This window comes from Podarcis gaigeae (assembly GCF_964106915.1).
Source record: "Podarcis gaigeae genome assembly, chromosome: Z".
NCBI lineage: Eukaryota > Metazoa > Chordata > Lepidosauria > Squamata > Lacertidae > Podarcis > Podarcis gaigeae.
In genome coordinates, this window is record NC_139691.1 from 50474992 (window position 1) to 50490113 (window position 15122).

Below are 15122 nucleotides of genomic sequence, written 5' to 3' on the forward strand. Positions count from 1 at the left end.
GCCATTAGTTTAGATGGTTTTTTAACAAGGGTTAGAAAGCTTGGTGGAGGATGGGTATATTGAAAGCTAATAGCTTATAACAGCTGAACCTCCAGTGGCAAAACCCTCTGCATAGCTGAGAGCAAACAAGGGAAAGCCACAGCCCCCAGGCTCTGCCCAAGAGCATCTCAGAGGCACCTGGCTGCCACCGTCAGGAACAGAACGCTGGAGCCCTGGTCACAAGCAGCAAAGCAAGCCTTCCGTTCTAAGACAACTGCAGTGATTTTCACTGACAGAAGAAAGGTTCATAGCTCAGTGGGAAAGCACCCGCTTTACAGGCAGAAGGACCCAACATCTCCAGCTATGGGGCCAGGAAGATGCAAAAGCTTCTGAATTGTTTGTCGTGGCCAATGCCAGAAGAGAGCAGCAGAAGGGAGAGAGCACAAGGCTCACCCGGTCCAATTCCTGCCACAATAAATCCAAACAGGCAGATGCCAACTGTGTGCACGTCTATAATGTAAGTATTACTACAAAGAACAAACAGCCACAACTAATGATCAAACAGTTATTCATTTATATAATCTTAAAGGTTTCACAGTTTATCATCTGATTTGGGGGCGGACTCCTAAGGAAGCTGGAACTTTCAGCCAAGCATTTCAGAGTGAAAGTATGCCCAACCTCTGCTTTTTCTAAAATGTTTCATTAAGAGCAGGTTCTCCATAGATTGTTGTTGGCTAGATATGAGAGGCGAAAGAGCCTTGCAATGAATTCAGAATTTGGAAGCTTCCAAAGGTTCCAAAATATTGTTCTGAGTTCAATAGCTGTCTGAACAATTGCTTAAAACAGAGTTCAAAAGATGCACAAGATTGCTCCACTGGACTCCCACGTCAACCAAGTTGGAATGATTATCACCCATATAAACAACAAAAAACCTGCCCCTGAGGAGGGGAACCTGTGCCCCCCCCCCCAAACATTGCTGGATTTCAGCATCCATCAATCCCAGCCAGCAAGGCCCTGATTGGGGCAGAGGAGTTGTGATTCAGATGGAGGTTCACTGCCCACAACGTAACACATTCTAAACAGCATAGGAAGCCTATACAAATACAAAAACTCCTTGCAGCAGAAATTATCCTACATGAGTACCATGGCTCATCTAGCTAAAGCAGCATCAATCATGCACAGACTCACAGGAACCCTGTGGTTGCCAGAAGTTTAAAAATATAAGGAGAAGAAAGACAAGGAGGAGAAACCCACTCAGTAACTGTGTGCACTCATTGGCTAAAAAGGTGGTACACAGGGAGGGGGAGTTGAAAATGGGGTGTGAGGGGGGAATGAAGAGTGTGTTGTGGAGGACAGCATGGCTGGTTGACTGGAACAAGAACGTTCCATTTTGCTGCAGGCCCCATTCATTACAAACAATACCTGGATGTGCAAGAAAGCCTGTTTTCAGTCACAGGACAGGTTGCACAAGTTGGCATGGGTGGCATAAGAAGACAGGGTGTTGTGTTGCTGCTGCTCTCCTTCTCCCCTTCACTTTTTAAATTCTTCTGAAGCATCACTTAAAAGTTTAAAATAACTTTGAAAGTTAAATAGGGTTGCCATATTTCAAAAAGTCAAAATCTGGACACAAAGATTGTTGAGCTTTTCTAGTTTTGAACAAAGTGGTTGAGCTTTTTAGCAAAATCTCAAAGATAACTGATAAGTTTTTGAGCTATTTTGGGGGGAAATTGCAAAAATATAGACTTCTAAAATACTGTATAGACTTCCAAATTCCGGACATGTGGCAACATTTCTGCCATTCCAGGAAAGTGATGGCAGCACAGGCTGCATTCTCCTGGGCCAGTTCTCCTGCAACACCTTACTCTGAGGAAGGGCCAAGGAGGGGGAGGGGCCCAGACATTAAAGTAAGGCAAGGGGGAGAGGTAGCAGGTGGGGGCAGGAGGTGTGCTAATTTGTTGTTTTGCTCAATAAGTGGGCTAGGCCTGCAAACAGTTATAATGGCTCTACAGCTTTTTAAAAAGAAGCTTTGTGTCCTCCCGTTGCTTGGTCCCTGCTCCTGCCAACCTAGCAGTTCGAAAGCACGTCAAAGTGCAAGTAGATAAATAGGTAGCGCTCTGGCAGGAAGGTAAACGGCGTTGCTCTGGTTCGTCAGAAGCGGCTTAGTCATGCTGGCCACATGACCCGGAAGCTGTACGCCGGCGCCCTCGGCCAATAAAGCGAGATGAGCACCGCAACCCCAGAGTCGGCCATGACTGGACCTAATGGTCAGGGGTCCCTTCACCTTTAACACATTAATGCTGAGATGGACAGCATCATTACCTGAGCCTACAGGATAGAGCAGAATTCACATCTGACAAAGGTGTAAAAGCACCAGAATTTCTTTCAACATATTAAAGCATCGGTTTAAACAAGGACATACCCTTTTCAAGCTGTATCCTGCATAAAATATAATTGGAGGGAGCAAGATGTTGAAGAATACTTCTGGATCAAATGTCACCTGTAGATTTTTTAAAAAAAGAACGAATAAAAATCCAGGTAAGGAAAGTTTTACATAAGACTGTATATAAAGCTTAATTAAGTTCACTTTAAATCAATAATAAAAACGTTAACAAACACAACCGCTTCAGGGAGCCAAATGTTTGGCTTTTACAACCTAGGAACAATGGATAATTTCACAAGAAAAAGCTCCCATTACTCTAAACAGGAACAGCCTTCACCATACCTGGAACTGGAAAGTTTTAGGTAATACAGAAATGTGATTTGTGTGTACAGGGAGAAAAAAAGAAGGCTACACACAGGAAACTTCCATTCTGGAGGCTCTACCTAAGGAATTTAAGATGAAATAGATAGTGCTATTAGCTAATTACCTTGGAGTGCATGAGGGTGGGCAGACAAGGATGGGAAAGGAATTCAGGGCACATGAACAGGTTTCCATAACAGAACACAGAAGGACCAGTGGGATGATGATGGTGGAGGAGGAGGAGGAGGAGGAGGAGGAGGAGGAGGAGATACATGAGAAAGCCTACCAAACCAGGTTTCTTGCTTGGTTGCTTCAGGGCCCACTGGCCCTGGTCAGCCCAGCCCAACCAGACTGGTTTGGAAAGCCAGAGGTGGAACTGAGAAGCCCTTTCTAGGGTGGAGGGGCAAAGAAGAGAAGGGAGAAAACCAGCTTACCTTTCTGAGCATCTCATTATCCTGAACGTTATTAGGTTCGTGGGAACTGATTTCCCCTTTCAGGGTATACTCGTAGAACTTCCCACTTAGGTTTACCAACAGAGTTGCAGGGCTGGTCTGCACTGGGCAGCTTAAAGTCACGTTGTTGATATCACTGGGAATGTGGATGCCATAGCGAAGGACGACACCCACCAGGACACCTGTGAATAGTAAATTCAGTGCTCTTTCAGTGTCTGCACGGTTGTCTTCTGCCAACGGTTTTACTCTGCTGCTGTGGTTGTATTTTGTTTTGATCAAACCGCACCTGCCAGGCACCCTTCAGATATTTTGGACGCCTGCTGCCATCAGCCCAGAAAGCAAGATCATGCTGGCCAGGGCTGGTGAGTATTGTTTTGGACTGATGGGAGAAGTTTTGATCAGGAGGGTGCTAGGCTCACAAAGGCCGTTTTAGATTTTGTGTTTCATGTTCTATTTTTATAGTTTAGCGTCTTCCTTTTTAACCTGCAAGCTACTGGGAGAATTCCTGTTAGTGGGCAGTATATAAATACTGTAAATAAATAAAGTGAAAGGGAGCGCTGAATGAGAAGAACTGCAGCCATAGCCAAGAGATTTTAAGGCTTGGGGCTACAAGATCTCAGGATGTAACACTCAAAGAACCGCTTTGTTTGCCACATTTGTAAAGTGCACAAGTGAAACTGTGATGTATGCACAAAGTAAACACATTTTTAAAAATGTGCAAGTACAGACTACAAGGAACTTTGACTGTCTGTAGTTCCAAGGCACTTAATTACTATAAGGACTCATAAAAATAGTGAGAGAAACACGTGGACAAACCCTCCATGCTCACATGACACATGCTCATGATGCTATTAGGAACTATCTTGCATAACAGATTGACTAAAGGGAGCAAGAGGGGAGAGGCGAGAGGAAGGCTGAGCAACAGTGGAGTAGCCTGGGAGCAAGGAAGTGGCTTGTCCCCTGACAGAGAAGGGGCAGTGTTTCTGGGGTTGGTGCTACAAGAAGCATCCTAAGGCATTGGCCGGGCTGGGCCAGCTTGCTAAAAGAAGGCTGCACTCAGTTAGCCTGCCTGCCTCCCAGGAAGGAAGGAAGGAAGGAAGAAGGAAGGAAGGGCCATAGCTCAGAAGCAAAAGCGTACACATTGCATGCAAAAGGTCCTTGGTTCAATCCCCAGCATCTCCACATCCCTGCCTGAACCCATGCTGCCCACCAACAGGCATAGAAAATACTGAACTAGGTGGCTCTTCCTGCAACCTTTTCATTGTGCAGGTCTGGCACCTCCTTCCAGGAGATCAGCCTCTTCACTGCTTCTCAGGTGTTAATGTTCCCTACAAAGCAGAATTCCATTTGATAATGCTGATCTTCTGGAAAGCCCCCCCCCCCCCCCGCAATCTGAATTGACGGTTTGGAACTCAGAGGCTTCTTAAAAGCTCAGGGAAGGAAATTTCCATGACACTGTCACCTACCTCTTTGCTTTACAGTGGTACATAGGTTCTCAAATGCCATGATACTCAAACAACTTGGAACCCAAACACTGCAAGCTCGGAAGGAAGTGTTCTGGTTTGCGAACTTTTTTCAGAAGCCAAACATGATCTGTTTTGAGTGCCACACTTCTGTTTTGAGTGTTACACTGAGGTCTGTCTGTTTTTGCTATTCGTTTGCGTTTTCATGGCTCTTTTTTGTTTTTCTTACTGTGTGGTACCCAGTTCAGCTACTGATTGATTGACTGACTGTGTGACTGCAGTGCATCATTTATTGCTTTCATTTTATGGATCCATGGTCTCGTTAGATAGTAAAATTCATGTTCAATTGCTGTTTTAGGGTTGTTTTTAAAAGTCTGGAACAGATTAATCCGTTTTGCATTACTTTCTATGGGAAAGTGCATCTTGCTTTTAGAAAGCTTTGGTTTTGGAACAGAGTTCCGGAACGGATTAAGTTTGAGAATCAAGGTACCACTGTACTCTGTACCCTGAGCACATGGGTAAAGTCCTTGCCTATATGAGAGAGAATGGAAGAGGACTTGAGAAACAGCACTTGCTTCACTTCTCAGAAAGATCTGGTAACCAACAAGAGGGGAAAGCAACCAATACATCTAAGTACGATACTATTTGTTGAATCTCTTTAGCCATCTTTCTCAATAACGACGCAAGACAGTTTTACAGAAATATAAAAACATATAAAACGAATATAAAAGATACACAACAAAGGATATAAGTTACTGGTGGTTAGTCCCTAGTCTGGAGGTCTGGTTTGGCCATCTATGCAATTTTTTCTGGTTGTCTAAGAACAAATCAATTTCAGCAGCGGTGATGTAAAAATTGTTTGTTTGAAAAAAAGAGATGCAGCTCAGCACCCTGACAGTAATGCCCACCGTCCCCTTCTTCATCTCAGACTGATCATTTGATGAGAGAGGGGGAGATGAGCTATGTGGATCAGCTGGAGGGGTGCCTCTGGGTAAGGGGGGACAACCACCCCCACCCCTTGTGTGTGTTCCCCAAACAGCTGGCTAAGGGTCAATGTGGTTCTCAATGGGTGGTTAGCCATGCATTATAGGCAGACTTTAGGAAGATATTACAAACATAACCATTTAAAGTTTATGTAAGAAAGAGTTATCCACAGAAATATGTCCATGGTGAGACTCAAGAACTGGACCTAAGAGAAACCTAGGAGCTGATCCTGGATACATCTTGGAAACAAGGCAGAACCTACATGCACCCCATGAGAAAGTGACTGAGGTTGTCCTGATGATATCGTCTACATGCCCCACAGAGGGGAGTTTGTGGCAGCCATACCACCACTGAGGACTTCTTCTGGGAGCCAACTGAAGTCACAGCAGGTGCTGAAAGTAATACTAAAACAATCTTAGAATGTCACTCATTTCACCTTTATCCTCTTACAGCCCTCATATGGGGTCAGGAATAAAAATCCGATTTCACTTTTGATGTGTTTATATACACATAAACTGAGGTTCATTCATTCAACTGGCATTTGAAGTTCAAGTTAAGATTTGAAAAAGGATTTAATCTCACTCCCAGGGGAAGTCTGAAACAAGTCACAGGTCATAGATCTTGGAATTTTAGAATTTGAAGGGACCCCAGGGGCCATCTAGTCCAACCCTCTCAATGCAGAAATCTCAGCTAGATCATACATGACAAGTGGCCACCCAAGCTCTGCTTAAAAACCTCCAAGGAAGAAGAGCCCACTACCTCCTAAGGGAGTCTGTTCCGCTGTCAAACAGCTCTTACTGTCAGCTCTAATGTTTAGTTGGAACCTCCTTTCTTGTAACTTGAAGCCATGGGTTCAGGTCCTGGCCTCCAGAGCAGGACACATCTGTGCATGCGTGTGACAGTAAATCTCTACCCATCCTATCTAAAGGTGACACCAACAGGCTCTTCACACAAGGACCTCAGGACTCTAATCAATAACAAAAGATATCACAAGAACCACGCTTATATATATGCATATATGTGGTTATATGCTCAACTACCACAGTGATCCCTCCAAATCTTTTCCCACTATTACAAATGGCTTTACAGTTCTTAAGAATCAATTTATAAGTGTTGTTCTTTCAGCTTCATAACAACTCTGTGATAAAGACAGTGTGTCTCAGGCCACCCTGAAAACTACCAGATTTGTAGTGGCATTATTGTTCACAGTGCCACAAAATTCTTGCTTTTGTGGACCTACCAAAAACCTCTGCAGCTGGCCGGACTTTGGGAGGGTCTCCCATATCCAAGCTCAAGTCACTGGGCCCCATAGTAAGCACTGGAATTACAAAGAAAGTACAATAATCTATTGCAAACTTTTAAAATAGGAACATAGGTATGCATTGGCACCAATTCTTAAAAATATGTAGCACACAACCATTCCAAATGTTTGCAGACCATTCTCTATACAGTATATAACTCAGGTGTTATGTTTGCTTCCTTGCTCAGTTAGCAACTTCGTAATAAGCAAGCTCAGATATATCTAGCCTGATCACTTGGGAATCTAAGACAAAGTAATTTAAACTTCTTGCAGTTTTTAGTTTGTTTCTGTTGAGCAATCAGCTTTCTCTCCGAAGAGTTTAAGGTCTCAAATTTTCCAGCACCATTCTTGTGACTACCCTAGTAAAATAACCAAGTGTCACAAGTCATGCACTGGAGAGGTAGCAAAGGAAGTGCTGTCAATTTCCCATCAGCTCTCTAAAAAATGTTTAAAGCAGCACTGGAAGGAAGAACAGATTAATGGTATATGTGTACAAGCATTACTGGCCATGCCAAAGTTAAGGGATTCCTATGTTCAAAAGAGAAAGCTTGTTACCAGTCAGGATCTAGAATACAGTGGTACTTAATTCGTTCTGGAGGTCTGTTCTTGACCTGAAACTGTTCTTAACCAGAGGTACCACTTTAGCTAATGGGGCCTCCTGCTGCCTCCGCGCTGCCAGAGCACAATTTCTTTTCTCATCCTGAAGCAAAGTTCTTAACCCGAGGTACTATTTCTGGGTTAGCAGAGTCTGTAACCTGAAGCGTCTGTAACCCGAGGTACCACTGTACAATACTGGATTTGGGGAACTCTCAGTTCAAATGCCTGTTTGGCCACAAACTCACTAGATAGTCTTCAGAAGGTCAAAATCTCTCACCCTCACCTGTAAACAAGGTGGATAAAAATCAATGATTTAAAAAAAAAAAATTGGATCCACTTCATTGGATGACCTTGGATTCTAGCCCTATAGGAGAGGGGGAAGAAAAAAATCGCCCACTTTCCCCACACAGAATTGCAGTCCTTTATCATGTCTAAGTGAGAAAGGTCCATTTTCCTCATAGGGAAAATGGCTGCCATCCCCTGATCACTTCAGTTGCCCTTCTCAGAAACTTTTCCAGCTCTGCCTTCTCCTTCACCAGAACCACACACAGTTTTCCACAACATAGATTTGTATAAAGCAGGGTGGGAGAAATCGATTTTTTGAAATAAAAAATAGGATTTTGTTGATATAATCAGATTTTTTTTTATTTAAATAGGATTCTTTTGATTTAAATTGGATTTTTAAAATAAAATATTTTTGGAGGAAAAATCTTCCTAAAGATAGTATTCTATCTACGTTACATTATAGTCCAGAGGCTATTCATCAGGAAATAAGGATTTGTTTTAAGTTTTTCATGTGTGCTAAAACTCAGACTAAGGTGTGTGTTGTTTTTTAAAAAAATGTTTAACTACATCAGTTCACAAACATGGATACATATGCTATAATGTTATTGTTTCAGTTAAATAAATTGTTTAAATTGTCATTAAGGAAATGATTATTTTTCTCCTTCCAATCAAGTACAGCTGAAAAGTTGTCCAAATATAAACTGTTAACTTCTTAAATCTCACCATAATTACATAATTATCTTTCTATGTATTTCTAACAGTATAACTAAATCAGTAATTTTTTATAGAACTGTCAAAATGACTCTGAAAATTTAATGTTCTAAAAAGGAAACCTTCGTCTGGTTGTAAATATTAAGAATATACCAGCAAGAATGAGTCTTTCTGTAAAAAAAATATGATTTAAATCAAGTCTTACTGACTAGTGATTTAAATTGTGATTTAAATTGATTTGATTTAAATCAAACCCACCCTGCCTGTAAAAAACAGGGTTAAAGGAGAGCTACCTCCAAGATGGCTGGTGAGAATAATAACACACCTGGCATACTAATCCTCAAGAGGGTTAGGCAAATCAATGGAGCAGAAGGCTATCAGCAGTAGGTGCTCCCTTGCTCCCGGAGGCAGAATGCCTGTCTGCCTACTGCTGGGAACCCCAATTGGGGAGGGTGCTGCTGCAGTCCTGCCCTGCTTGAGCCTCCTCCGGGCATCAGGTTGGTCACTGAGATCAGGATGCTGGGCTAGATGAGCCTTTGCTCTGATCCAGGAGGCTCTTCTTATGGTTCTGAGCTGTGATCCTGTGCATGAGAACTAGGGAGCAACACTTTGTGATCCCGGCTGGACTTCCCCCCCATGTCAGCTCTAACAGGAGCCGATTGTAAAACACTTTGTGACTATTAATCCCGCTATAAGATGCGGTCAGAGTGAGGAAACCAAATCACCATCTCACAGCTATAGTGGGGTCCTCAGGAGTCCCAAACTAATGGATTTGTTTCCTAACCTCGCAGCAGCACTGTCCAAAGGTCATAAACTGCCCACAGGGTGGCAGGTCCGGGGCAAGAGTGTGACAGTTTCAGGGATTCTGCACTGTGAGCAGAATGGCAACTACATAGTAAGGCAGGCGTTTCTTTTTATTTTTGTGTGAAAGGGAGTGCAAGGCAGAAAAAGAAGCTCTGTTGTCTCAACCCCGGCACCTTTCGGCCAGGCATTCTGTCACCAAGCCTCACCTTGTGTGGGAAGCTCCAGAAAGAGCAGCAATACAACCATCTTACCTATTGCTTATGCTCACAGAGCGCCTCTGAACATGGAAAAACAAATGGTTTCACGATACCCGGAGGGCTAATAAACACGACCTTTATTTTGGAGACAGCAGATCGCTTCATCATATGCATGAAGGAAACCGCGCAGGTCCTGAATCTAAAGGTGTGCGCACAGGTAGGCAGTGGACTCGCTGCCGGGCACGTTGATAACGGCCCCAGCAATTCCCCCTGCCCCTCTCCTAGGCATGGGCTCCACACACAGATGTGGGCGGGCGGTGGGAGCAAGGGAAGATGCCTCAAAAGGGGGGGGGGTGCAGCACCGTGGCGCCACAGTGGAGCAGCGCTGCATCCAGGGCTGGATTGAGGTTTGATGAAGCCCTCAGCTCCTGAAGTTAGTGGGGCCCTTTCTATGTCCAGCTGTCCTTTGTCCACAACAAATTGCCGCTGTTTTTTGTGTTGAATATATGATATGGTAATTTATGGACCTAATAGGTACCTGAAGAAATTTGCACATAACAATTAGGAACCTACACAACACAACACACTGTTGCTGTATATAGGTTTTATTTTATTTGTTGTTGTTTTTAATCTTATATTTTGGAAATGTACATCCAGGATTTTTTCCCTTTCATTTTTTGGGGGCCCCCAAGAGAGGGGGCCCCTAACTTATAGCTTATTTAGCTCATACGTACATCCGGCACGCCTGCATCCCTGTTCCTAAATGGCCGACGGGCCCCCAAGGGAAAGTGGCCCGGGTGCCCGCCAGGGGGTCTCTGCCAGCCTCCCTCCCTGCACCCAGCGCGGCGCGCTGCACCCACCGTAGATCATGGCCAGGCCCGTCTCGTGCAGGAAGCGCGCGCGGCGGTGCTTGAAGAGCCAGATGGTGAGGATGGTGAGGGTGAGCAGGAGGATGAAGATGAGCAGGTTGGCGCTGTCCTGGCGGTGGCTGGCTTCGGCCGCCTTCTCGGACACAATCTCCTCCTCCAGCGCCACGGGCCGCGCTCCGGAGGCCAGCAGCGGCTCTGCCCGGGCGCCCAGCCCCGCCGCCGCCGCCAGCAGCAGCCCCAGGAGCAGCCGCTGCAGCCGCCGGCCAGGGTCCCCCAGGTGTCCCGCCGGCCCGGCTCTCCAGCCGCCCCGCGAGAGCTGGGCCAGGGCAGCCATGGCTCCTCCGGGTCCCCCTCCGCTTCTTCCCTCCCCGCAGCCGGGACTGGAGGGGGAGGAGGAAGCGCCGATCCCAGGCCGAGCAGGCGCGGCCAGCAGGGGCGCGCGAGGAGCAGGCGCCGTGGGGAGAGCAGCGCCGGGCGCGCGGCGGAGCGCAGGGTGGGCTCAGAAGCGCAGCGGTCGCGCCCAGGGCGCAGGCCTGCCCAGGAGGCGAGCGAGGCGGCCGCAGGATGATCTCGGTGTGGAAGAAGCTCTATTCCTCCTTGTTACAACAAACGTGACATCATGCAGGGCCGTCTGGGGTGCAAAGAACCGCCCAGCACCCCCAAATTTAGTTGCGTCTGCCAAGCGCCGCCGTTGTTCTAATCCAGCCCCGCTGCTTCGCCTTCCAAAAGGAAGAGGCTGCTGCAGAAACCTCGCCCCTTCGATGCGAAAGGGCAGCCCCGCCTCGTTCCTGCTCCCAGCCTGGTCCGCGGGGCAGGCGGGACTACAACCGGTGCAGCTGACCCGCACTCCGCGCGTGGCGTGGAACGGCTCCCCCTCCCCCAGCAAGGGACGCACCTGCTTCCCCCAGGACGGGGTGAGGATGGAGAGCAGGGCGTTGCTATAGGCCAGCAGGCACTGCCAGGCTGCTTGGGTGCCGCAGCCCAACTTCTCGCCAGGAGGCCTGCCCTGGCCAGGGAGCATCAGTAATACCTAGGTATATATGTATTTTGTTTTTCTAGCTTGATCCAAATTATTTATTATTTCATAACAGGTAGATAGTTAAGACCTTGGGTGGCTTCAGCGGCAGGCACCTGGCACCCCGCAGAAATCAGTGCCCAGGTGCCCCACCCCCCTTGCACCCCCGGGTAAAGATGGCCCCGTTCCAGAGTGGGTCCCCTTGGAAGAGCAGTGTTTGCACCCAGGGCAGGCCCACCCAGGAGCCACAGGACCAGCAGATCCAGGTGTGGAAGCTCTATTCCTCCTTATTACAACAAACACGACATCATCATCATAATTTATTTATACCCCACCCATCCGGCTGGGTTTCCCAGCCACTCTGGGCGGCTTCCAACAAAGATTAAAAATACATTCAAACATCCGTCATTCAAAACTTCCCTAAACAGGGCTGCCTTCAGATGTCTTTTAAAAGTCAGGTAGTTGCTTATTGCCTTGACATCTGCTGGGAGGGCGTTCCACAGGGTGGGCACCACCACCAAGAAGGCCCTCTGCCTGGTTCCCTGTAACTTTGCTTCTTGCCGGAGAGGGACCCTGGCATCTGGGGTGGAGGCACTCCTTCAGGTCTACTGGGCCAAGGCCATTGAGGGCTTTCAAGGTCAGCACCGACCCTTTGAATTGTGCTCGGAAATGTACTGGGAGCCAACTTAGGTCTTTCAAGACCGGTGTTATGTGGTCTCGGTGGCCGCTCCCAGTCACCAGTCTAGTTGCCGCATTCTGGATTAATTGCAGTTTCCGTGTCACCTTCAAAGGCAGCCCCACATAGAGCACGTTGCAGTAGTCCAAGCGAGAGATAACTAAAGCATACACCACTCTGGCGAGACAGTCCGCGGGCAGGTAGAGTCTCAGCCTGCGTCCCAGATGGAGCTGCCCTGGACACAGAATTGACCTACGCCTCCATGGACAGAGGTGAGTCCAAAATGACTCCCAGGCTGCGCACCTGGTCCTTCAGGAACAGTTACCCCGTTCAGGACCAGGGAGTCCTCCACACCAGCCTCTCCCCTGTCCCACAATAACAGTACTTCTGTATTGTCAGGATTCAACCTCAATCTGTTAGCCGCCATCCATCCTCCAACCGCCTCCAGACACTCACACAGGATCTTCACTGGTTCTGCTTTGAAAGACCGCGCCATGTGGGAATCCTTTGCAGATGACTGCCAGTGCCTGGAGACAGATGGTCAGGTGGTGCATCCACAGCAGTGACCAGAGGAGGAATGACCGCTGGGAGGAGCGCAGAGAGAGGCACTGCCATAGTGCACCTGCAGCAGCCAAAGTGGACACTTTCCTCTGCCCCAGCTGTAGCAAAACATGTCCGTCCAGTATCAGTCTGTACACAGACAGAGCAGGCGCTGTAACTTTGACATAACTCACGAAGGTGAAGGTGTTAAAGCTGTCTGTGGTTCTCCCAAAAAATAATAGGTGCTCAAACTTTTTTCCGTGGACCGACACTTTCAGAATAAAATAAAAGAAAAATACTTACTGTATTTTTCTGTGTATAAGATTCCCCCTATTTGGGGGGACTCAAAATTAAGAAAATGGGAGGATTGGTTCAGTTATCGCCGCTCATTGCTGAGTTCCCCCAAGAAGTACGGCTGACATCAGGACACAATAAATGGAGTCCCAAGAAATAAGCTTGAACCGCTATCGCATGCAGCGCACAGCAACACTGGCCCAGGAAGTTCTGGAGCGGGCAAGAACACGGAAATTGAACTGGCCATTGCCTGCTACAATTGAAAGGAGGGCTTTTCAGGAAGGCGAGGATGAAGATGCATGTCTTGCTGCTGCTTTTGCTTCTGTTGCTGAACACATGGGCCACATCTCAGCAGAATGCGAGAACTATTACTGTTGCGTACCACCATTTCAATTCAAAGAGTACGAAGTTGCACATATATTCAGATACCACAGCAGGGAGTCATCTGCAAACTTGCTAAAGGCATTTGAAAATGAGGAAAGTAAAAATGTCCCAATAGTGGAAGAACCTGGTTGTCCTGATACAGATACAGCTGCTTTAATTCCAGCAGAGAATGCTGAACATAAAATAAAAGATATCTACATTGAAGTTTCTCCTGGCACCTACACAGTCTCTGCCTCTTCGTATGACAACACAGTCAAACAAACACATCTGGTAAATGTTCGGTCAGGAGAAAGCATAAATTTGACCTTTGATTTATGACGGATAGTCTTTCTGTTTCATCAAGGTAACAAATGAAATAGATTTTGGTGTCTTTCAAGTGTCACTTTTTAAATAAATTTTTCTCAGGCTATTTACCCTATATAATTAAATACAATCTCAGGTTTTATGCTGTCTGTATATTATAGTGTGAAACTTTGTTCACATTTGCCCTAACTTGAATCATGTGTATTTTCACTTTTATACTATGCAATGCCTTGTAAACAATAAATTTAAAAGTGCCAAAAAATAAATAAATAAGAAAATGGGGGGAGATTGCCCCCGTGTATAAGACTATGCCCCTTTTAACATTTTTAGTAAAAAAATCCTAGTCTTATACACGGAAAAGTATGGTAATTTTTTTACTGATAACGGAAACATTAGAAAACAGCTAGGATTGTCCTCATTGTCACTTGATGGTCTTGCTCTCATTTTGAAAATACGTTTATCCATATTCTACAATCAATCAATCAATTGATAGCATACTATACTGCACTGAAATGTTTAAATGCTTCTTTGACACATGCCATTCTCTCCTGCTGCCACACCATTTGAGAGCCACGGTTGGAGACCACACGGGGGGGGGGAGCCACGGTTGGAGACCACACGGGGGGCGGGGGGGAGGCCCCTTGCCAGTATTTTGGTCAGGGGTGAAAAGAAGGTGGTGGGGCGAAATACAAGGGTTCCCTTTGGGTGGGAGCTGGGGGTATCCTTTTGGCTGCCCTAGTTATGCCCACCCCCCAGGTGAGATCGAGGAAAGGGAGGTGTGTTGTGATGGTTGTTGAGAAGCCAGACTGAAGGAGGTGACTGAAACCACCTGTTGCCAACACAGAATGACTTTGTGCAAGGATTAATTAGTGCACGTTTATAGTATGTGACCCAGCTAATACAAACTGTGTGCACTTCAGTTTTTAGCCTCTGTGGAAAAAAGTGTTATGCACTTTATTTGTTACTACTGCGACATACTGGCTGCTGGTTATTTAACTGTTTATATCTGATGGTACTGGAAATGTTTATCATTATGTTCCCATAGACCAAGGCTCCTTTGGGATCAAGGTCAGGAACTAATTTTAACAAGCAAATATCCAATTCTGATTTATATGGTCCATGGGGTCACGAAGAGTTGGACACAACTAAACAACAACAACAACAACAGACATCAATTGATATGTTTTCATGATTGAAAGTTTATTTTATCATTAATTAAAATATAACATCCATATTATCAAAATGAATTATTTATTTGGATTGCCATATTATGTTTTGAAATAAATTTGCCTTTAAACTATTATTGTTAATGATGTATTGATTTCTATTTTTTATTGTTATGTTGTGAGTGGAATAGCAGCATGGAAACTGAAATAATAAAAGCAGTTTATTTAGCAATTTAATAACTTGCATTTCAGGGAATTATATTAGATGCCCTTGGAGTCCTTTTCAATTCTGTGATATTATGATTCTACCCAATCTTATCTACCCAGTCAAGTCAGAGCTGTATTGAAGGACCCCACAAATAT

General features: G+C 45.7%; 2 protein-coding genes and 1 long non-coding RNA gene across 6 annotated transcripts in view; 2 read left to right on the forward strand and 1 right to left on the reverse strand.

The window, feature by feature from the left end:
* Nucleotides 1–11402, reverse strand: part of SLC9A6 (solute carrier family 9 member A6) — a gene marked incomplete at its 5' end in the record, with an annotated part of 58881 nt that extends 47479 nt beyond the window's left edge. The window contains 5 exon segments of the mRNA XM_083722783.1: nucleotides 2399–2476; nucleotides 3154–3353; nucleotides 10373–10881; nucleotides 10883–10931; nucleotides 10934–11402. Of these exon segments, the coding sequence (XP_083578909.1) occupies nucleotides 2399–2476; nucleotides 3154–3353; nucleotides 10373–10881; nucleotides 10883–10931; nucleotides 10934–11402 (1305 nt within the window).
* LOC310837029 lies at nucleotides 11294–14896 on the forward strand. 4 transcript variants are annotated; one of them, XR_014560343.1, is made up of 4 exons: nucleotides 11294–11415; nucleotides 12188–12344; nucleotides 12472–12810; nucleotides 14639–14896. It is a non-coding gene; the product is annotated as an uncharacterized lncRNA (long non-coding RNA). The 4 variants fall into 4 exon arrangements; XR_014560342.1 differs by having other exon boundaries at nucleotides 12188–12810; XR_014560344.1 differs by having other exon boundaries at nucleotides 11322–11415; nucleotides 12262–12810.
* Nucleotides 12979–13845, forward strand: LOC310837013 (A-kinase-interacting protein 1-like). Its single transcript, XM_083723137.1, has one exon. It carries the CDS (start codon nucleotides 13048–13050, stop codon nucleotides 13606–13608), a length of 561 nt encoding a protein of 186 aa, XP_083579263.1. The 5' UTR covers nucleotides 12979–13047; the 3' UTR covers nucleotides 13609–13845.
* Nucleotides 14897–15122: the final 226 nt, after the last annotated feature.

Coding starts and splice junctions, on each gene's coding strand:
- LOC310837013 (XM_083723137.1), top strand. CDS start 13,048: ATGGAGTCCCAAGAAATAAGCTTGAACCGCTATCGCATGCAGCGCACA.